Source organism: Oncorhynchus mykiss, chromosome 6, assembly GCF_057628025.1.
Source record: "Oncorhynchus mykiss isolate SJ-2025 chromosome 6, ASM5762802v1, whole genome shotgun sequence".
NCBI classification, from domain to species: domain Eukaryota; kingdom Metazoa; phylum Chordata; class Actinopteri; order Salmoniformes; family Salmonidae; genus Oncorhynchus; species Oncorhynchus mykiss.
The window spans coordinates 56,131,876-56,156,283 of record NC_143027.1 but is presented as its reverse complement, the minus strand read 5'-3'; the positions used below and the strand labels follow the sequence as shown (position 1 = coordinate 56,156,283).

The 24,408-nt window shown below is 40.6% G+C and overlaps 1 protein-coding gene across 1 annotated transcript in view; it reads right to left on the bottom strand.

Moving 5' to 3' along the window:
- Positions 1-7,737: 7,737 nt before the first annotated feature.
- LOC110526177 (CD151 antigen) overlaps positions 7,738-24,408 on the bottom strand; it is a 60,711-nt gene continuing 44,040 nt past the window's right edge. Inside the window, exons 4-8 of the mRNA XM_021606855.3 lie at positions 12,780-12,854; positions 11,765-11,869; positions 11,232-11,390; positions 9,602-9,688; positions 7,738-9,479 (exon numbers count right to left, since the gene is read on the bottom strand). Coding sequence (XP_021462530.3) covers positions 9,420-9,479; positions 9,602-9,688; positions 11,232-11,390; positions 11,765-11,869; positions 12,780-12,854 — 486 coding nt within the window. The 3' untranslated portion in view covers positions 7,738-9,419. The remainder of the gene's footprint in view (positions 9,480-9,601; positions 9,689-11,231; positions 11,391-11,764; positions 11,870-12,779; positions 12,855-24,408) is intronic.

Here is a 24,408-nt window from a genome sequence, read left to right as displayed (position 1 = left end):
CCTCATTTACTCTCACCACGCTCTTTGTGCACATGTACCATGCCCATGTGGATTGTGGGCATATATGTGTAAAAAGGGGAGGGGGTTAGGGTTGGGGGTTCATGGTGCCGACTGCTGAGCCTTACCCTCCCAAGGTGGCGAGTGGGCAACAGGCGGCCCGGCCCGTGTTCTGTGTAGCTGATGCACAATGGTGGAGGTGCGGGTTCCCAGAAGCCCTTGGTATAGCGTCCGTTCGAGCAGAGCAGCGGGCAAACGCAAGGCATCTGTGACAGCCGGCTATGGGTGTCGGCGGTGACAAATAGAAGCGGATGTGTTCTGCCCCAACAGCTTTCCCACTCTCCCCTCCGCTTTCTCCCTCAATGACACAGGGAAGGGAGGCACTGTCGCCAGCTCTCAGCTACCCAGGGCAAAGAAAAACACATCTGAAATATTACACAGAAACAGATGAAGTTCTCAAAATAAATGGTCTGTAAAATCGAATAAAATGAGTCGCATCTTTAAGTACATCTTCTGAAGGCGTCATTAAAAATACTATACAGAACTAGTATTGCCTATGAGGGTGCTCTTGCAAAACTCTGAAATGGACACAAATATTGTCCAGAAATGACCTCAATGGACAGAAAGGACCACACCACACTCATGAGCAAAATATAAAATCATAACATTTGACAATATAATTAAATATCATATACATAGGTGACATAAGGGTTATGCCACATTCGGCAAGGGCACAGCAGACAGAAATACCTCTCATGTCACCCTATCCTCTTTGTAGCAGTTTTTTGGCATTAATCTGCAGGGAGCTTGAGGGCTGCCATCATGGCTCAAACTCTCCAATTGGTGACATGTAAATGAGTTACATAATCAGCGGAAAAATGTGAAGTCGGCACTTCACAGCACCCTTAATAAGTGTAAAAATAGCCAAAATATAATACGCAGGCCTAATGTTGAGGCAGTCAATTGAAGTTGGGCCAAACGGAGTGGAAGGAAACTGATAATTGATGTATCTTCTTTCAGGGATAATGAAGCTTATCCTATCCTCGGTCTCATGTTCATCATCCACTTGGTGCAGTGGACCCCTTACTGGCATTGTTTTAGTGTTTATGTTGAGTTCGTTTACAAATGTGTGTGAATGCATTTGGTATGTTTTTAAGTATAGGACATTGAGAGTATGTGAGTGTGTGTTCTGAATAACATGTATGGACATTTCTACTTTTTTATGATGACAGTGTGTCTCTGTATAATAAACACATTTGTATGTAGGCCTGGGTGTGTTTATTAATAGCAATGGCAACGTCTCTTTGGGTGAATGTATGTGTACAATGCTAATGTAGTTTATGAGGCTAGACAGGCTGAGCCTTGCAGATATGTAGATTTATTTCAAGACTAAGGTTGAAATGGATTTTCTTCACGCTAGATATTTCAATTAATTTCAATTTCAAGTATGTAGCTCTTGACAGCCAAAACAAAATCATCCTTTCCCCCCCATAGAAGGCTGCCATCTACAGGGCATAAGATTACCATATACAAGTACTCACTGAATTATGCAAACATACTGTATCTTAAACAGTAGGCTTTAACTCCATGAATCCTAAATAAATTAACACATGGCCAGATTTTTCATAATGGTCTTTTCGTGAAAATATATATTTAAAAAAAAAATACTAAAATACAATGCTTTCGGAAATTTGGAATAAGATGGAAGAACCAGAACCCAAGAACCCCCACCACCTTCCTGTTGAGTGATCCTGAGGGGGATCTGTTACCAACCCCTGACAACAACCCCAGGACAAATTATACGAGCATATTATCGACCGCTGTTTGTTTCACCGCCTTTCGCCACAGAAACACCTTCCTCAAAAGGTGAGGAGTATAGAAAGGGAAGCCCAATTTCCAAGCACATTGGACCTATAGGTCAAGATACACTGTATGGCATGGTGGGTGCAAATGACTGGACAACTGCTCAGTGAGGTAACTGTGTAGAGGAAATATTTGCAAATTGTCATGCATGGCGTTGCTAGCATGCGGATGGTGCCTGATTTAGGGTTTCAAAGTATTGGACAAGTAACCAGCATTCTACTGGCAATGAGAATTAGTAGGTCTAAGCCAGAGGAAGGGAAATATTTTATTAGCATGGCTTTCATCCAGAGAAACTGCAGTATGGCAATATAATCATAGATAGAATCGAATGGACAATTGTCTTCTTCTTCCCCCAAACAGACAAGACAGACAACCAGAGCCACAGTTTGAGAGCCACAGGATCAGTCGCAGTGCAGCTCCCCTGGATGGAGAGCCTTTGGGGTTTAAGTGCCTTGCTCATAGGCATAACAGCAGTGGTTCGTACCTGGGATCAGGGTCCAGCACCCCTCCAGATGCCAGTTTAGTTTCCATACTGTAGAATTGTGTTTGTCACCAATTTCTGTGTTTAGTCATAATGTCTAAACCAAACATTGTGCTATCAGGCAAGAGGAGGAAAGAAAGCAGGTGACTCACAGTTCTACCAACCTGGTCTCAGAGCAAATCGTATGATTTGGTATATTAATCTGTTCCCTCCATTATTTTCTTAACTCTTCCTGAACGGCACTGTTGGTTAAGGGCTTGTAAGTAAGCATTTCATGGTAAAGTCTACACTTGTTGTATTTGGCGCATGTAACAAATAGTTTGATTTGAAGTACAGTGTAATGCAAACTCTTTTAGCAGGGACCAAATTTCTTCCACCAGAATTTCTGGGGACCCCATTTTTTCCTCAAGAATTACTTGCGACCTCACCCCAAATATAATGACACAACCTTAAAATGTGTAAATTTCGATTTTTATATCAACAAATAACCAAATTTGAATCTCTTTGAATCTCTTATCAAAATTTAAATAAACCAATAAATACATTTACTCAATACATTGTTTTCTTCAAATGATCTTTCTTAATAAAAATGTTTGATCTTGTCCCATACAGTAATCTGTACTGTTCATTTTTTGCTCCAAAAACAATTTACAGATTTTTTTTATTTTGTGTGTGGGGTGGGGTGGGGGGGTGACCCCACTGCAGTTCCACCCTAACCCAACTAGGGGTCGCAACACCGCCTCTCCCCTTTTCTATTCTGCTGCTACTCTGTTATTATCTATGCATAGTCACTTTAATAACTCTACCTATATGTACATAATTACCTCAACACCGGTTCCCCCACACATTGACTCTGTACCAGCACCCCCTGTATATAGCCCCACTATTGTTATTTACCACTACTCTTTAATTATTTGTCATTCTTATCTCTTACTTTTTTATTTGAGGTATTTTCTTAAATCTGCATTGTTGGTTATGGGCTTGTAAGTAAGCATTTCACTGTTGTATTCGGCGCATGTGACAAAATACAATTTGATAGGTCACACTATGAATTGATGAGGGGTCTTACAATATTATATGTATTAGAGGAGGTATAGTATCATATATCTTAGCTGGTTGTGAATTGGTGACGTATAGTATTATTTATGTAGCAGGTTAGGTGAATTGGGTTAAGGTTAGAATAAGGCTCAGGGGAAGGGTTAGCTAAAATGTTACAGTCGTGCCCAATGCGACTCGGAAACACACCTTTGGATTGTTAGTCGTTTGCTGTAATGGATGGATGTTGTTCTTTTTCTGGACATTAGCGCAGGAGATATAATTTGACCTTTAATGTTGTGTCATATTATGCAGGGGGCACGTACAGGATTCTTATTTAAGATTTAGAGGCCTCTTTCCAGTTGTTTTCATCAGATTTTGTCTCACAAGGGACAAAGCAAGAGAATACAACTGTGCATACCAGGATAATTATCTTGCAAGTGCCGCCTCCTGGTGTTTGGAAAGAGTGATTGCTTTTTGGGCTGCTGCTGAGTTCATTACAGACACCCACAGGCTGTGTTAAAAAGTCAACAACTTGTAATACAGCCGTCATCTCAACATACGTTTTCATGTCAGTTCTCCTCTTGTCAGAGGAGACAAGAGGGACATGGCCTAAATGCCAAATAATACACAAACACAATGCAGTTACAGTACATGAGCTTATTGATATTAGGGCAAGTGGTTCAACTAAAAAAAGGCTGCTATGCCTAGGGGGGGGTCTGGGGGTATGCTCCCCCCCAATATTGTTTTTATAAAAATAGACTAATAAATATATTTTCTGTCAACTTATCATTCTAACATCGCATACTAGGCTAGGTAGTATACCGTATACAGGGGTATTTGGAAATCGCCACAGGATGGTTATTCAATACCGTCAAAACATTTTTTTTAACAAAAAAATTATACATGTAATATTTGTAGCTACTTTTTAAGTAAATACATGCAGTCAATTTGTGTAATATGTTAGAAGATAAAGCAGATTGCGTCCTTCAATTCACTGGTCACATTATGAAGTTTACCATAGTTCCCCGGAACAGTTGAGTCAGTCACGACTGTTCGTAAGTATCACAACTGGAGAAAGCGGGAGCAGGTGAGTCCAGCTGTGTATTGACTGCGGTCCTGTTTTATATTCTAGTGTTTTTAACAGTCGTGTTGCACGTCTCTGATCACTTCAATAGAGTGATCAGAGACGTGCAACTATAGTTTTCCTTCACAGAAAATACATAAGTGCAGCACATTTGGCAGAAATTTGCTTAATATTCATCAGATTACAACAGAAGTGCAACGCTATTTGGCTGGCAGCCACACAAGTAGGCTACATGAGCTTACAATAAAAAAAATCAAGGTATTTTTTGCATATTTTCGTTTATCATATAAATAATGTAGCCAGCTATTTCCAAAGTTAATCTTGCATTTTACCAGAGAAAGGTAGGCTGGCTAGACTGAGAGCGCAGTCAAAGCGCTGTCTGCTGATAGAATGCCCCTTCGTCAATTCTCATCCAAGTGTAGAACTGCAAGTGAAGCACAAAATTAGTCTGATGCTGAGCAGAAATTACAATGAGCATTTTAGATCTGCATTTACAAAACGAAGCAAGATAATTCTTACGAGTTGTATCTTTTTTTTCTGCATAAAAATGAAATGAAGAATGAAGAATTCTGCCACTTAGATAACGTGACCCCTAAGTTTAACTGAATTAATAAGGTGATGGGGCATCATAGTGTTGGCTTTCTGCTGTGTTTGAGAAGTCAAAGCCCTTTGAATGGGTTATCTGTACAGCTGCCATTGCTCCAGAGTCAGTACTGTTTATTTGCACAATGTCTCTCATTCACATTGACAAGCCAATGTCCAAACTCCCCATAAATGACATTTGGTAGCTCCTTCCTACCTACCTACCTACCTACCTACCTACCTACCTACCTACCTATATACATATATATACACACATATATATATACACATATATATACACACATATATATATACATATATATATATATATATATACTGCTCAAAAAAATAAAGGGAACACTAAAATAACACATCCTAGATCTGAATGAATGAAATATTCTTATTAAATACTTTTTTCTTTACATAGTTGAATGTGCTGACAACAAAATCACACAAAAATGCTCCCTCAGTAAGAGCATTGAAGGTAGGTCGTGGCTGGGTCTTCAAGCATGACAACGACCCAAAACACACACCCAAGGCAACTAAGGAGTGGCTCCGTAAGAAGCATCTCCAGACCTGAACCCAATAGAAAATCTTTGGAGGGAGCTGAAAGTCTGTATTGCCTGGCGACAGCCCTGAAACCTGAAGGATCTGGAGAAGGTCTGTATGGAGGAGTGGGCCAAAATCCCTGCTGCAGTGTGTGCAAACCTGGTCAAGAATTACAGGAAACATATGATCTCTGTAATTGCAAACACAGGTTTCTGTACCAAATATTAAGTTCTGCTTTATCAAATACTTATGTCATGCAATAAAATGCAAATTAATTACTTAAAAATCATACAATGTGATTTTCTGGATTTTTGTTGAAGTGTACCTATGATTAAAAAAATTACAGACCTCTACATGCTTTGTAAGTAGGAAAACCTGCACAATCGGCAGTGTATCAAAAACTTGTTCTCCCCACTGTATGTACAGTGCCTTGCGAAAGTATTCGGCCCCCTTGAACTTTGCGACCTTTTGCCACATTTCAGGCTTCAAACATAAAGATATAAAACTGTATTTTTTTGTGAAGAATCAACAACAAGTGGGACATAATCATGAAGTGGAACGACATTTATTGGATATTTCAAACTTTTTTAACAAATCAAAAACTGAAAAATTGGGCGTGCAAAATTATTCAGCCCCTTAAGTTAATACTTTGTAGCGCCACCTTTTGCTGCGATTACAGCTGTAAGTCGCTTGGGGTATGTCTCTATCAGTTTTGCACATCGAGAGACTGAAATGTTTTCCCATTCCTCCTTGCAAAACAGCTCGAGCTCAGTGAGGTTGGATGGAGAGCATTTGTGAACAGCAGTTTTCAGTTCTTTCCACAGATTCTCGATTGGATTCAGGTCTGGACTTTGACTTGGCCATTCTAACACCTGGATTTGTTTATTTTTGAACCATTCCACTGTAGATTTTGCTTTATGTTTTGGATCATTGTCTTGTTGGAAGACAAATCTCCGTCCCAGGCTCAGGTCTTTTGCAGACTCCATCAGGTTTTCTTCCAGAATGGTCCTGTATTTGGCTCCATCCATCTTCCCATCAATTTTAACCATCTTCCCTGTCCCTGCTGAAGAAAAGCAGGCCCAAACCATGATGCTGCCACCACCATGTTTGACAGTGGGGATGGTGTGTTCAGCTGTGTTGCTTTTACGCCAAACATAACGTTTTGCATTGTTGCCAAAAAGTTCAATTTTGGTTTCATCTGACCAGAGCACCTTCTTCCACATGTTTGGTGTGTCTCCCATGTGGCTTGTGGCAAACTTTAAAATACACTTTTTATGGATATCTTTAAGAAATGGCTTTCTTCTTGCCACTCTTCCATAAAGGCCAGATTTGTGCAATATACGACTGATTGTTGTCCTATGGACAGAGTCTCCCACCTCAGCTGTAGATCTCTGTAGTTCATCCAGAGTGATCGTGGGCCTCTTGGCTGCATCTCTGATCAGTCTTCTCCTTGTATGAGCTGAAAGTTTAGAGGGACGGCCAGGTCTTGGTAGATTTGCAGTGGTCTGATACTCCTTCCATTTCAATATTATCGCTTGCACAGTGCTCCTTGGGATGTTTAAAGCTTGGGAAATCTTTTTGTATCCAAATCCGGCTTTAAACTTCTTCACAACAGTATCTCGGACCTGCCTGGTGTGTTCCTTGTTCTTCATGATGTTCTCTGCGCTTTTAACGGACCTCTGAGACTATCACAGTGCAGGTGCATTTATACGGAGACTTGATTACACACAGGTGGATTGTATTTATCATCATTAGTCATTTAGGTCAACATTGGATCATTCAGAGATCCTCACTGAACTTCTGGAGAGAGTTTGCTGCACTGAAAGTAAAGGGGCTGAATAATTTTGCACGCCCAATTAATTAAAAAGTTTGAAATATCCAATACATGTCGTTCCACTTCATGATTGTGTCCCACTTGTTGTTGATTCTTCACAAAAAAATACAGTTTTATATCTTTATGTTTGAAGCCTGAAATGTGGCAAAAGGTCGCAAAGTTCAAGGGGGCCGAATACTTTCGCAAGGCACTGTATATACACATATATATATATATATATATATATATATATATATAAATAACTTTGACTTTTTGACTTTTTTACCAGAGCTACCTACACCTTGTGAATTTACCAGAAAACATAGTAAAACAGGTTAAATTGTGTTTATTTCAGCTAAATACCTCCATGTATAGTAGAACACTGATACAGCAATACAGCAGTTTGATTAGTTTTTTTGTGTCTTTGGGGCACATTTTACATATAATCAAGTCATCCTACTGGTCTGTTAAATACACAATAAAATAACATTTATGGTTTGAATAAAAGCAAAACGTCATTTAAAAAAAAATCTACAAAAAGGCACACAATCAGAATATATATTAAACAAAAATATAAACGCAACATGTAATGTGTTGGTCCCATGTTTCATGAGCTGAAATAAAAGATCCCAGAAAATTTCCATATGCACAAAAAGTGTCTTTCTCTCAAATCTTGTGCACAAATTTGTTTACATCCCAGTTTGTGAGCATTTCTCCTTTGCCAAGATAATACATCCACCTGACAGGTGTGGCATATTAAGAAGCTGATTAAACAGCATGATCATTACACAGGTGCACCTTGTGCTGGGGACAATAGAAGGCTAAAGTGTGCCGTTTTGTCACACAACACAATGTCACAGATGTCTCAAGTGTTGAGGGAGCGTACAATTGGCATGCTGACTGCAGGAATGTCCACAAGAGCTGTTGCCAGATAATTTAATGTTAATTTCTCTACCATAAGCCTCCGCCAACATTGTTTTAGAAAATATGGCAGTACGTCCTACAGGCCTCACAACCAGACCATGTGTAACCACGTCAGCCGAGGCCCTCCGCATCTGGCTTCTTCACCTGTGGGATCGTCTGAGGGGGGAGGGGTGTTGGAGTATTTCTGTCTGTAATGTCGTTTGTGGGGAAAAACTCATTCTGATTGGCTGGGTCTGGCTCCCCAGTGAGTGGGCCTGGCTCACAAGTGGGTGGGCCTATGCCTTCCCAGGGCCACCCATGGCTGCACACCTGCCCAGTTATGTGAAATCGATAACTGTAACTCAGAAAAATCTTTGAAATTATTGCATTTATATTTTTGTTCAGTATACATGAAAAAGGCTTGCAGGAGTAGTCCGTTTGATACGATTTTACAGAAAGTCAGTGTTGACGACAACTTTGGCATAAGTGGAGAAATCCCTTGTATTAAAAGATAAATACATTTTTTTTTTAAATAAACCAACAATTAAAAAGTTGAGAAACCGAGTAAAAGACGTGTGTAAATGTATAATCAGCTACTTGATGTATAAAGAAAATGTGTTGCCGTGGTAATCGGCCCCAGAGGTCAGATCTTGCTCATTAAGCCACAGTCATGATTATTGCAATGTTAAGACAAGCTGTTCTGATGACCAAAATGGCCTGTGCCACTGATCTTTACATCACACTAGTATATACCAACTGCTCTGTTGTTGCAGACTACCAAAATATAGAGCATTGTAGATCAGATAGCATGTAATGTCTTGAAAATAATCTGATTATCCATTCCAAGTTGGGACCCCCTAGGAATTCTAGCCCAATACAACCCCTGTTGAATCAGGGGAGTTAGTGCTAGGCTAGAACCAAAATGGTCCCCCCATGGAATGGATTGAGAAACACTATCATAAGTGTATCCTAGACCTTTACACATATCGTCCTCTTCTGTTTGCATGGCACAGTGGTAGACCCCATGACTAAATGGGGTCGCTGGGATATGATGACACTGGGTGGCAGAGACTAGACCCCTCCCCATTCCTTCTCTTCGTGTTCTACTCTCAGTACGGCTCTGCCTTCAAACTCCGATATAGACAGCAAGTAAACACCATCCCCACAATCTGAGAGAGGGAGAGAGAAAGAGACTTCTACCATTACACTTCTACCAGGGCAAGCATGTTTATGGTGGCCACCTTGGGTTATCTTTGTGCTGTAAACAGTGAAATGGCTTCTTTTTGCTCACCTGTACACAGGCGATGCCCACGCCCACCGCTCCAATGATCTTCAGGTGGTCCAAAATGAAGTTCTCCAGTTTAGTGATACAACCCCCCTGGAGAGAGAGGAAAGATAGGACCACATTGTGTGTGAGTGAGAGAGAGACTTTCAAGATGACTTTCAATTTTGATCATAGCCGTGTGAAGTAGGGGAGCTGAGGAGGATGCAGCACCAACCTGAAAAATCTGAATGAATTTTTTAAAATTAATAATACAAATATATATATATATTTGTATTATTAATATATATGTTTTATATATATTATTTTTTACTAAAGTAGTGCACTGGGCCTTTATTAGTATTAGTGGACCGATATAGACGTCTGAAGCGTGGGCAAAAACCGATTTTCAGCATCTCCGCTTTGTCAAAAAAAGGTAGTTGTATAATTAAGAACAGTATCTTGCAGGATTCAATAGTTGGAATTGTAATAATTGTTGCCCTGTCCCTTTCCCTGCAATTTTCATTCTAATGGAATCCAGAAAGAACAAAACGATGTCCTCAAACATCTACATCAAAAGGAGCAAAGTTATGGCCAAAGACATCAAACATCCACATCAAATAAAATATTTGTCTTTCTTTTTTTTCAAATAACATGGAAAACAACCACGTTTTGTGCAGCATTAATTTACCATCCTTACAAACCACTTAATGTAAATATACATTGCTGTATTGTACATAGGCTGGTCATCTAGGTTTGTACCTGTAGACTTTCCATAAAGGTAAAATAAAAATCACCATGAAGAAGAACAATGCACAATATAGTAAATGAGCACATTGAGACATCAAGGGGTTTGTGATGATGTGGCTCAGTTGGTAGAGCATGGCGATTGCAACACTAGGATTGTGGGTTCCCACGGGTGACCAGTACATAAAAGCATGAAAATGTATGCACTCACTACTGTAAGTTGCTCTGGATGAGAGCATCTACTAAAATGTAAAATGAATGAATAACCCATTTCAGTTTACAAATAGAAATAAGTTGCATTTGCAAAGTATTTTAAGAAACTGGAAAACATATCAGGCAAGTATTTTTATATTCCACAAGTATTATCAGATTACAGTGCTGTAAAGTACTTAAGTAAAAATACGTTAAAGTACTACTTAAGAAGATTTTTTCGGTATCTGTACTTTATTTTCTTTAGTTGTCAAAATATAAATTTACTCCATACATTTTCCCTGACACCCAAAAGTTCTCGTTACATTTAGAATACTTAGCAGGTCAGGAAATGGTCCAATTCACGCACTTATCAAGGTAACATCCCTGGTCATCTGTGACCATACTGCCTCTGATCTGGCGGACTCACTAAACACAAATGCTTTGTTAGTAAATTATTGTCTAAGTGTTGAAGTGTGCCCGTGTCGATCCGTAAATAAATAAAAACTAGGAAATTGTGCCGTCTGGTTTGCTTAATATAACGAATAAGAAATGATTTATACTTTGACTTTTGACAAAAACAATTGCAGCACACCCACCCCCAAACTACTTCCCACAGCTATGATCTGGATACACAAACCTGAACTCAAGCAGAATTTGCACTAAGCATTGCATGCACACTAACACTCAACAACACTGGCTGCTCTCTGTATCTGACACTCACCTCCACCTTGTAGATGTTTGATGGGTGGTCCCTGCGGCCGCAGTTTAGAGTCTGGGTTTTACAGCAGCTATCCGGCACCAGCCTGCCATCTGCCTCACTGGTGCGGATCCACACGCTCTCGCCCCAGTCCGATGAGCTGTTGCTGCCACAGCACTTAAACTGGCGGAAAAGAGAGAGGAGGAGAGGCCATTTCACAACAGGTTGAAACAGGGTGAAATGCCTTGCAGTTGTTTCAGAAGACGAGCTGAATGATATTCAGTTCATGAACCAAATCCGTGTACAAAACAATGGCCCATCGTTCAAATAAGTTGTATAATGACGAGTTACATGTATGGCTATAACATACTGTAACCATGCATAATGAAAACACATAACTGTGCCAGTGTAAATAACAGTAGATACAATGAACGTAAACATAAACAAGTTGATTATTAATTCACATGGGAGAAAATTGACAAATTCCCACATTAATATGTCCAAAAACCCCTAATCAAACTCCTCAAGTCTGCTTATGTTGTCTTGTCTTGTCTTACCTCGTGCTGCAGCTTGTCCACTGCTTTGGTGACGTGCTCCTGCTCTGGCTGCCTGTACTTCTGCACCATGGTCTCCCGCAGGTTCTGTTTCAGCTCCTCATTGAGCTGCAGAGGAAAACACGACACAGAGGATTTGAGAGAACAGACACCGTAAACATGACGTTGGTCAGACTACAACACAGTTCCCAGCAGACTATAGAAACAGAAGACTGAATCTTCTGTCAGTAGAATAACACTTGAAGGAATGTAATGTATCTCATTATTGATTTAATAGAATGATCCACTGTATCAAAAAGGTCTAGAATAGCTAAAACTGTAATTATAGAAAGAACTCCTCTTGAGGAAAGAAGAAATGATATACATAAAGGTAAGAGGAAGTACATTTTCATTCATTTTTAACCGTAGCGCAATACTTAGGTACTCTTGTAAGAGCATAGGCCTACATCTAGCTGGTTCGCAGTTTCTATGACAACCACAGAATGTAGAGCCAAGTCAGAATGTTAAGGAGAGATAAAGGGAATAAATGAACAGGGGAGGGAGGGGGGAGAGAAATAGAAAAGGTTTTTATTTGACCTGTTGACAGCGTGGGAAACACTGCAGCAGTGAGATGAAAACAGGGTGAAAGGCCAAAGGAACATGAGGAGACAATTACACAGAGAGAGTTCAAATGACACACACCAAGCTGGTAAGATAACATTCCTGCAGGTCGAACATCTACACAGCAGGGATATATAGTAGTAAAAAGGATAGTAGTGGGAACCACATCTTAGTGATATCATCGCACTCCAGAAATGCTACAACAAGAGGTGGCAGGCATGGGAAAGCAGAGCGGGAGAGAGAGAGAGAAAAGCAACAGATGGAGAAAGAGAGAGACTGGGACATTATCCATGAACCTTCCCTTGTTGTGGTTTCAGTTTTTTTTTACAAACATACACTCTTCTGTCTCTGGTCAGGCTCTGGGTATAGATAGTGTTACTGGCGATGGAATCAGGTGGTGAATCAAGTCATTCATTACCTGCTGGTAATAGATGTAGGCCAGGACACCGGCGAGGATCTCCAGCAGGAAGATACACAGCAGCAAGACAAAGTACTGTGGGGAGACAATGAAAGGTAGGGGATTAGGTTGAAATGGATATCCCCTGGCCCTCGGTCTATGGACTTCACAGTTAAAACAGGCAAATCCAATTTAGATGAGCTGGAGTTAAATGTATCAGAGCAGTCGATTGATTGGTGGTTGTGGGGTCATTGTTGTTGTTTTGTTATTTTGAGAAAAATAGACTAAGAATGTTTGCCAATCATAGTTTTAATTTGTACCGTATTGATTATGTGGTGAGATGTCAATGGAGCTGTACAAACAGTATGCTGCCCTTAAAGGGATCCTTCAGGATTTTGGCAATGAAGAGCCAAAGCCAGATGAACTCGTGGATACAATTATATCTCTGTGTGCAGTTTGAAGTTACTAACTAGCATTAGTGTAACTGCTAACTAGCCTTAGCACAATGACTGGATGTCAATGCTAACATTTATAGCGCAATGACTGGAAATCAATGGATGGTAACAGCTTAGACTTCCAGTCATTGCCTTAACGCTAGTTAGCATTGGCTCCCAAAACTAATTAGCTTCCTTCATACTGGATGCAGAGACATACTGTAAAAATTGTATGCACGAGTTCATCTTCATTGCCAAAATCCCAAATTATCCCTTTACCAACTGGCCCAGAAACAGTTTCCTCTTTGATGATAAGGGTTAGCTAAGTTTAAGAAGTTGGTAAGGAGAATATCCTAAATCAGATATGAAAAGGCATAAAGTTATCACAACCCCTCTGGGTCCAAGCTATGGTTAGAATCATGGGAAACATTGTTATTGGGTTGGAAGTGCACTACGTAAAGGAGTGTGTGAGAACAGCCTGCATGGACGTGTATTTGTTCCCAAGACATGCCCCTTAAAAAAAAGGTACAATATTTAAGTATTGTTCATTCAAATAGCTCTAAAATGGCCATAATAAAGTGGCAAGGATTAGGGAATAAAATGCTTTCAAGTTTACATGATATCTTTAGACCCAGGCCAACAAGCATGGATGCCATTAGCTACGGAGAGGATGGAAAAAAAGTTTAACCAAGGACAAAAGATTTAAGTGCCTTTGAACGGGGTATGGTAGTAGGTGCCAGGTGCACCAGTTTGTGTCAAGCACTGCAACACTGCTGAGTTTTTCACAATGAACAATTTCCTGTGTGTATCAAAAGTCCCATTCAACAGTTAAATGTAGCTAGCCTACTTTGCTAGACTACTTTTCCCACATTAATTCGATATGCAGTCTGTGGAGTAATTATGTTGACAAATTATATCTTCATATGCCAATTACGGCCCATGCAATGTAACGTAAACTCACCCACTTTTGTACATCGCCTTGGTCCGTACAATTGACCTTATTTTAGCGCCCCAAAAACATAATACTTCCAGATCAACTGTAATTTCAATACCATTGTAAGGCATAATTTCTCCCCTTTCCAACAGAATTCACGCCGAGACCTTCACACTGCCCGTTTCTGCATGATTCAAGAAGGCAATGAGCTCCTTCGGATCTTTTTAAAAATGGCGGGTGGGGAAGCGAAACTAATGCCTGATAGTGAGAAGGAGAGGAGATGTATGGGAAAACTACTTTTTTTCACTCGATCTGTCCAACTTATCACCTTATCGCCTCTAAAATGTAAATAAAACACTATAAAGAGTTTATATAATGTGTCATTACATACCTATTTGAAGGTTTGTGTCGAACTTGGGTTTTTAGGGCGGCGCTAAAGTGATCTTCAGAAGTAAACACTGTCTTTTGATAGTCTCGATTGTTTACAGTGATGACGCAAAACATGACTAGGTATCCCCCCCTTACCCCGTAACTGTCCATTTCTTGTTTTTAAACAATGAGAGAAGTGCTACACCTGGTGGAGAGAGATTGTAAGACAGAAATAGTTGCTTTATGCGTGCTGTACATTACGACATGACACGTCATAATGTAACGGAGGGTCCGTTTTTTCAACTTTTCTCCAATACTATAGAGCCATTACCATGTCGATCAACGCTTGAATAGAAACCTAGTTCACACCCCAGATTTTGAAGTCAACACAGTCGCTACAGTCCCATTCGTTTCCTTTGTAGCCTCGTTTGAATGTCGCGGTTGGCCTGAAAATATGATGACATTGCTAAAGTAGGTAAATAGTTAATAGGAAACAACTTTGTTCTTTAGAGAGATGGCAAAGTTTGTCAAAAATAGCTAGCAATGGTAACGTTAGCTAGTTAAAGTTATACTAATTAAAGTCCCCAGGACATTCACAGTATTAGGCAAGACTGCCTTCTCTTCTTGTGCACCAGACGCATGGAATAAATCTACAATCTACAATAAATCTACTAGCTTCATCTAGATATGTTATGAATGAATTTCAAATATTGATGGGCGACTGTTACAGACGAGTGTAAATGCTTTTTTTAAAGGCTGAATCATGTTGTTGTATGTTTTAATTTTGTAATGTATTGATTGTTGCTGCCTTCTTGGCCAGGTCTCCCTTGAAAAAGAGACAGGGTTTCAACGGGCTTTTCCTGATTAAATAAAAGTTCAATAAAACTTTAAAAACTGCATCTACAGACAATCTGGTGACATCACAATGATGACAAAGGGTTCTCATACGAAATTATTTTCCTCTTTTTTAAATATCTGCATTGAATAGAACGTTCAGTCAGACATGAATTTTTAACAGAACGTTTATTCAGACGAACATGCAACCCATGAATGGCAAGTGTTGATGTGTATAGAGGTGATCTCTGTAGTACTGTAGAGGGGATTCAATGTTGAATCTGTTTTTTTTTTTATTCCAGAATCACATTTCCATGTTGGCTATGCAACTGCTAAATGTTTGGCCTTCTATCCTCATTGCTGTTGAATTATAACCACAACAGATCAGTCACGCAGAACTCAAAATGTCTCCCCAACCTGGAGTTCTGAATGGAGTTCTGAATGCAATCAGAACTCTAAACAACAAAATAATTTCTCACTCAAGGCAAAATAACAATGGAAACTTATCGTAAGGAAGTTATTGAGGTTCCTTGATTCAATGAATATTTCACCAAATATGTTTTTCTTTTCAGTCCAGAAGTCAAAGGGCATATGCATTTAAGACAAAATCACTACATCTACACCACAGACCTCCAAAGATCCAGCTAACATCAGACCAGTGGATGCCAAGAAGAAGCCTAGGGCTGATAACCGAACCTATGCCAAGGACAGGAGAATGACTGCCACATTGCACAACATAAATAGGACGGGAAGACTAATGTTACTGCTAGCACAGAACATTTCCTAGTCAGAAATACTAGGATGTTGAGTTGTGGCTGGTGGAGGTTTGATGATCTATTGTTGTGCATCTGTATACTTTGAATAAAAACTAAAATCATGGATTTGGTCATCTTCTTTGTACAATGTTTATGCAATACAGGCCGATACAGCTAATAATGAATTTGCCACTTGTAATTTGCAAAAAAACATTATCATTGCTAATGTATGAACATTTTTGGTATTAGCTTGAGGTCATAGAGGTCTTCACGGGTCCAACAGACACATAATTCCATGATTCGACCCAGGAGCCAACCGGGCCCGGGTCCTAAATTTTGACTTTTGTTTCAGACCTGGGTCGGGTCTGATATAATTGCAACGTCTCTCAGGTATGTGCAATTCAAATGTATTGACCGACTGGACCCGGTTGGACACGTCCTCTGTTCATTTAATGTGTGAGGTGATGAGAACTGTGCGAGCTTGTTATGTCAGCCAACTGTAACTCAATAAAACGTATAGCTTATGTCCAGCTGAAACTGGTTCCAGCTGCTCACCTCACGTGCGCCTGCTGCTGAGTAGAGAGAGAGCACAAGTGAAAGCAGCCTTGGCCTAGGCTACTATTGATTGTGAAGATGGATGCCTTTTTCACTGAAGTAAAACGAAAGATAGATGAGAAAGAGTTCAGTGAAAAGAAGCCGACAAGTGGAGTGTCCCCCCCCCCCCCCCCCCCCCCCGCCCCTGTAAGGGCCAAGTTTTAATGTTGTAGTGGAAAAAGATGAGAAGAACGCGCGGCCAAATAAACTGTGTGCAACTCGCTATTAATCTTATATGCAATTTTATAACTTTTATTTATTTTCGTATTTATTGACATTTGTTTTGTCATTATTATTCGATATCATTATTATTATTGCTATTATCATTGTAGGCCTATTCAAGAATCTAAAGCAGTTCTTTAAATATGCAAAACGTGATTTGTTTTATTTTTGTCGAGACATTTCCGATGGCTAAATTAAGTTTGAACTGTCTTTTTAATTTTGTGCTCTGTATTTAGAAAAAGATACATTAAAAGTAGGCCTGTTGTAAAACAAATATAATTAGCCTATTGTTGTTATTTGTGGGGTAGGCCTGAAGGCACTCCCCTTTGTTTTATTGCTGCAATATAGGCCAGATCTTTAAATATGCAACAATTATTTTATTTAATTCTTGAGCCATTTCCTTAGGCCAAATCAAGTTGAGGTCGACCAATTATGATTTTTCAACGCTGATACCGATTATTGGAGGACCTAAAAAAGCCGATACAGATTCAAATCGGACGATTTATATATATATATATGGTGGTGGTGGAGGAGGAGGAGGCATGGATGTTCCCGTGCCCCGCCACTCTGTGGGAGTTGTGATTGGTCGAAGTGGAGAGATGATCAAGAATATATATTATTATATATATATATATGTATTTGTAATAATGACAATTACAAGAATACTGAATGAACACTTATTTTAACTTAATATAATACATCAATAAAATCAATTTAGTCTCAAATAAATAATGAAACATGTTAAATTTGGTTAAAATAATGCACAAAAAAAGTGTTGGAGAAGAAAGTAAAAGTGCAATACTTGCCATGTAAAAAAGCTAACGTTTAAGTTCCTTGCTCAGAACATGAGAACATATGAAAGCTGGTGGATCCTTTGAACACGAGTCTTCAATATTCCCAGGTAAGAAGTTTTAGGGTGTAGTTATTATAGGAATTATAGGACTATTTCTCTCTATACCATTTGTATTTCATAGACCTTTGACTATTGGATGTTCTTATAGGCCAGCCTAATCTCGGGAGTTGATAGGCTTGAAGTCATAAACAGCGCAATGCTTGAAGCACAGTGAAAAGCTGCAGGCAAATGCAGAAAAGTGCTTTTTGAATGAATGCTTACGAGCCTGCTGCTGCCTACCACCGCCCAGTCAGACTGCTCTATCAAATATCAAATCATAGACTTATAGTATAATAACACCCAGAAATATGAGCCTTAGGTCACTAACATGGTCAAATCTGGAAACTATCATATCAAGTACAAAACTTTTATTCTTTCAGTGAAATATGGAACCATTACGTATTTTATCTAACGGGTGGCATCCCTAATTCAAAAAATTGCTGTTACATTGCACAACCTTCAATGTTATGTCATAATTCTGGCAAATTAATTACGGTCTTTGTGAGGAAGAAAGGGTCTTCACACAGTTCGCAACGAGCCAGGCAGCCCAAACTGCTGCATATACCCCGACTCTGCTTGTACAGAAGGCAAGAGAAGTGACACAATTTCCCTAGTTAAAATACATTCATGTTAGCAGGCAATATTAACTAAATATACAGGTTTAAAAATATATACTTGTATATTGATTTTAAAGAAAGGCATTGCTATTTATGGTTAGGTACACATTGGTGCAGCAACAGTGCTTTTTTTCACGAATGCGCTTGTTAAATCATCACCCGTTTGGCGAAGTAGGCTGTGATTCGATGATAAATTAACAGGCACCGCATTGATTATATGCAACGCAGGACAAGCAAGATAAACTAGTAATATCATTAACCATGTGTAGTTAACTAGTGATTATGTTAAGATTGATTGTTTTTTTTATAAGATAAGTTTAATGCTAGCTAGCAACTTACCTTGGCTCCTTGCTGCACTCACGTAACAGGTAGTCAGCCTGCCACGCAGTCTCCTCGTGGAGTGCAATGTAATCGGCCATAATCAGTGTCCAAATATGCCGATTACCAATAGTTATGAAAACTTGAAAATCGTCCCTAATTAATTCGGCCATTCTGATTAATCGGTCGACCTCTAAGTTCCCACTGTAATGAAAAGGAAAAACCAAAGATGGCGAAATTAAAGACGATTTAATGCTGAAATATAATAACCTGTTCTTATTTTCCCTATAAACAACAATTTGCCTTAATTAGGGTAATATCAAAAGTAAGAAACTTTTGTGGTTTGGTGTGGTATGGCTATTATTACTGCAGGCCTATGAAGGCAGTGTGAACCAGCAATCCAACTGACTCCAACAGTTGAACTTGAGAAAGAATGTTTTATGCCTACCAGAGTTACTCCTTTAATCTAACAATATAACGCTCATCTTAATAAAATATTTTCATTGAAAATTGAAGAAATAGCCTCCTTCTGTATGCATATACAGTGCATTCGAAAAGTATTCAGACCCGTTTTTTCCACATTTTGTTATGTTACACTGACAGAGATCCAGAGTTCTCTCAGAATCTCAACCATCTCTGCAGCACTCCACCGATCAGGCCTTTATGGTAGTGGCCAAACGGAAGCCACTCCTCAGTAAAAGAGGCACATGACAGCCCACTTGGAGTTTGCCAAAAGGCACCTAAAGGACCCTCAGACCATGAGAAACAAGATCTGATGAAACCAAGATTGAAATCTTTGGCCTGAATGCCAAGCGTCACGTCTGGAGGGAACATTCCACCATCCCTACAGTGAAGCATTGTGGTGGCAGCATGGGAGGTTTTTCAGCGGCAGGGACCGGGAGACAGTCAGGATCGACTAGTCAAGATAAAGGGAAAGATGAACGGAGCAAAGTAGAGAGATCCTTCATGAAAACCTGCTCCATAGCGCTCAGGACCTCAGACTGGGGCAAATATTCACATTCCAACAGGACAATGACCCTAAGCACACGGTCAAGACAACGCAGGAGTGGCTTCGGTACAAGTCTCTGAATGTCCTTGAGTGGCACAGCCAGAGCCTGGACTTGAACCCGATCTAACATCCCTGGAGAGACCTGAAAAAAGCTGTGCAGCGACGCTCCCCATCTAACCTGACAGAGCTTGAGAGGATCTGCAGAGAAGAATGTGAGAAACTCCCCAAATACAGGTGTGCCAAGCTTGTAGCGTCATACCCAAGAAGATTCAAGGCTCTAATCTAAGACAAAAGGTGCTTCAACAAAGCACTGAGTAAAGTGTCTGAATACTTATGTAAATGTGAGCTTATTTTAAAAAATTAAGATTTTGCTTTGTCATTATGAGGTATTGTGTGTAGGAAAAAAAACTAACATTTTAATCCATTTTAGAATAAGTCTGTAACGTACAAAAAAACTTTCCGAATGCACTGTATATCTGTATAGCAGAAGTAGCTTATTTGACAAGGATAAAGAAATCCATGTCGTTGTCAGGAACATGCCTCCAGCATATATCCACCTTTCTCTCAGTCTCTAAGCCTAAACTTCTCTTCCTTTATATTTATTTTTGTAATATTAATATCATACAGTGGATGCCTAGGCATATAATCTAACAATATAATGCTCATCTTTATAAAAATATTCTGACCGACAATTCACGAATTAGCCTCCTTCTGTATGCATATACACTGAGTATACCAAACATTAGGAAACCCTCCCCCCTCAGAACAGCTTCAATTCGTTGGTACATGAACTCTACAAGCTGTCGAAAGCTGGCCCATGTTGACTCTAATGCTTCCTACAGACATCAAGTTGGCTGAACGTCCTTTGGGTGGTGAACCATTCTTGATACGCACAAGGAACTGTTGAGCGTGATAAACCCAGCAGCTTTGCAGTTCTTGACACCAACTGGTGAATCTGGCACATACTACCATTCCTCATCCAAAGGCGCTTCAATTTTTCATCTTGCCCATTCACCCTCATACACAATCCATGTCTCAATTGTCTTAAGGCTTAAAAATCGTTCTTTAACCTGTCTCCTCCCCTTTGTCATGACGTGGCCCTCTTTGGATATAGCAAGCACCAACTCTCTCTCTCTCACCACCTCTCACTTCCCCCTACACCCAGGCTCTTATCTCAGGTTGTAAATTCCTGGAGGAGACTCTCTCCCTCATGCAGTATTTATTTTTATTTATTTTATTTCACCTTTATTTAACCAGGTAGGCAAGTTGAGAACAAGTTCTCATTTACAATTGCGACCTGGCCAAGATAAAGCAAAGCAGTTCGACACATACAACGACACAGAGTTACACATGGAGTAAAACAAACATACAGTCAATAATACAGTATAAACAAGTCTATATACGAAATGAGCAAATGAGGTGAGATAAGGGAGGTAAAGGCAAAAAAGGCCATGGTGGCAAAGTAAATACAATATAGCAAGTAAAACACTGGAATGGTAGATTTGCAATGGGAGAATGTGCAAAGTAGAAATAAAAATAATGGGATGCAAAGGAGCAAAATAAATAAAATACAGTAGGGAAAGAGGTAGTTGTTTGGGCTAAATTATAGGTGGGCTATGTACAGGTGCAGTAATCTGTGAGCTGCTCTGACAGTTGGTGCTTAAAGCTAGTGAGGGAGATAAGTGTTTCCAGTTTCAGAGATTTTTGTAGTTCGTTCCAGTCATTGGCAGCAGAGAACTGGAAGGAGAGGCGGCCAAAGAAAGAATTGGTTTTGGGGGTGACTAGAGAGATATACCTGCTGGAGCGTGTGCTACAGGTGGGAGATGCAATGGTGACCAGCGAGCTGAGATAAGGGGGGACTTTACCTAGCAGGGTCTTGTAGATTACATGGAGCCAGTGGGTTTGGCGACGAGTATGAAGCGAGGGCCAGCCAACGAGAGCGTACAGGTGGGTAGTATATGGGGCTTTGGTGACAAAACGGATTGCACTGTGATAGACTGCATCCAATTTGTTGAGTAGGGTATTGGAGGCTATTTTGTAAATGACATCGCCAAAGTCGAGGATTGGTAGGATGGTCAGTTTTACAAGGGTATGTTTGGCAGCATGAGTGAAGGATGCTTTGTTGCGAAATAGGAAGCCAATTCTAGATTTAACTTTGGATTTGAGATGTTTGATATGGGTCTGGAAGGAGAGTTTACAGTCTAACCAGACACCTAAGTATTTGTAGTTGTCCACGTATTCTAAGTCAGAGCCGTCCAGAGTAGTAATGTTGGACAGGCGGGTAGGTACAGGTAGCGATCGGTTGAAGAGCATGCATTTAGTTTTACTTGTATTTAAGAGCAATTGGAGGCCACGGAAGGAGAGTTGTATGGCATTGAAGCTTGCCTGGTGGGTTGTTAACACAGTGTCCAAAGAAGGCCCAGAAGTATACAGAATGGTGTCGTCTGCGTAGAGGTGGATCAGAGACTCACCAGCAGCAAGAGCGACCTCATTGATGTATACAGAGAAGAGAGTCGGTCCAAGAATTGAACCCTGTGGCACCCCCATAGAGACTGCCTGAGGTCCGGACAGCAGACCCTCCGATTTGACACACTGAACTCTATCAGAGAAGTAGTTGGTGAACCAGGCGAGGCAATCATTTGAGAAACCAAGGCTGTCGAGTCTGCCGATGAGGATGTGTTGATTGACAGAGTCAAAAGCCTTGGCCAGATCAATGAATACGGCTGCACAGTAATGTTTCTTATCGATGGCGGTTAAGATATCGTTTAGGACCTTGAGCGTGGCTGAGGTGCACCCATGACCAGCTCTGAAACCAGATTGCATAGCAGAGAAGGTATGGTGAGATTCGAAATGGTCGGTAATCTGTTTGTTGACTTGGCTTTCGAAGACCTTAGAAAGGCATGGTAGGATAGATATAGGTCTGTAGCAGTTTGGGTCAAGAGTGTCACCCCCTTTGAAGAGGGGGATGACCGCAGCTGAGCAGATTTGGGAGAAGGAGAAATGGGGAAGGCTTGGGCGAGTTGTTGTGGGGGGTGCAGTGCTGTTGACCGGGGTAGGAGTAGCCAGGTGGAAAGCATGGCCAGCCGTAGGAAAATGCTTATTGAAATTCTCAATTATGGTGGATTTATCAGTGGTGACAGTGTTTCCTATCTTCAGTGCAGTGGGCAGCTGGGAGGAGGTGTTCTTATTCTCCATGGACTTTACAGTGTCCCAGAACTTTTTTGAGTTAGTGTTGCAGGAAGCAAATTTCTGCTTGAAAAAGCTAGCCTTGGCTTTTCTAACTGCCTGTGTATAATGGTTTCTAGCTTCCCTGAACAGCTGCACATCACGGGGGCTGTTCGATGCTAATGCAGAACGCCATAGGATGTTTTTGTGTTGGTTAAGGGCAGTCAGGTCTGGGGAGAACCAAGGGCTATATATGTTCCTGGTTCTAAATTTCTTGAATGGGGCATGCTTATTTAAGATGGTTAAGAAGGCATTTAAAAAAAATATCCAGGCATCCTCTACTGACGGGATGAGATCAATATCCTTCCAGGATACCCCGGCCAGGTCGATTAGAAAGGCCTGCTCGCTGAAGTGTTTCAGGGAGCGTTTTACAGTGATGAGTGGAGGTCGTTTGACCTCTGACCCATTACGGATGCAGGCAATGAGGCAGTGATCGCTGAGATCTTGGTTGAAAACAGCAGAGGTGTATTTAGAGGGCAAGTTGGTTAGGATGATATCTATGAGGGTGCCCGTGTTTAAGGCTTTGGGGAGGTACCTGGTAGGTTCATTGATAATTTGTGTGAGGTTGAGGGCATCAAGTTTAGATTGTAGGATGGCTGGGGTGTTAAGCATGTTCCAGTTTAGGTAGCCTAGCAGCACAAGCTCTGAAGATAGATGGGGGGCAATCAGTTCACATATGGTGTCCAGAGCACAGCTGGGGGCAGAGGGTGGTCTATAGCAGGCGGCAACGGTGAGAGACTTGTTTTTAGAGAGGTGGATTTTTAAAAGTAGAAGTTCAAATTGTTTGGGTACAGACCTGGATAGTAGGACAGAACTCTGCAGGCTATCTTTGCAGTAGATCGCAACACCGCCCCCTTTGGCAGTTCTATCTTGTCTGAAAATGTTGTAGTTTGGAATTAAAATGTCTGAATTTTTGGTGGTCTTCCTAAGCCAGGATTCAGACACAGCTAGAACATCCGGGTTGGCAGAGTGTGCTAAAGCAGTGAATAGAACAAACTTAGGGAGAAGGCTTCTAATGTTAACATGCATGAAACCAAGGCTATTACGGTTACAGAAGTCGTCAAAAGAGAGCGCCTGGGGAATAGGAGTGGAGCTAGGCACTGCAGGGCCTGGATTCACCTCTACATCGCCAGAGGAACAGAGTATAATAAGGGTGCGGCTAAAAGCAATAAGAATTTGTCATGTACTGTCATGTTGTGTCTTGTCTCTGTCCTTTCCCTTCACCCTGTCTCCCTCTGCTGGTCGTTGTTAGGTTACCTTTTCTCCCCCGCTTTCCCCCAGCTGTTCCTTGTCTCCTCTTGACTACCTCGTCACCCCTTCTCCCACCTGTTCCCCTTTTCCCTCTGATTAGTCCCCTATATCTCTCTCTGTTCTTGTTCCTGTCCTTGTCGGATTCTTGTTTGTTGTGTTTCATGCCTGAACCAGACTGTCGTCATGTTTGCTGTAA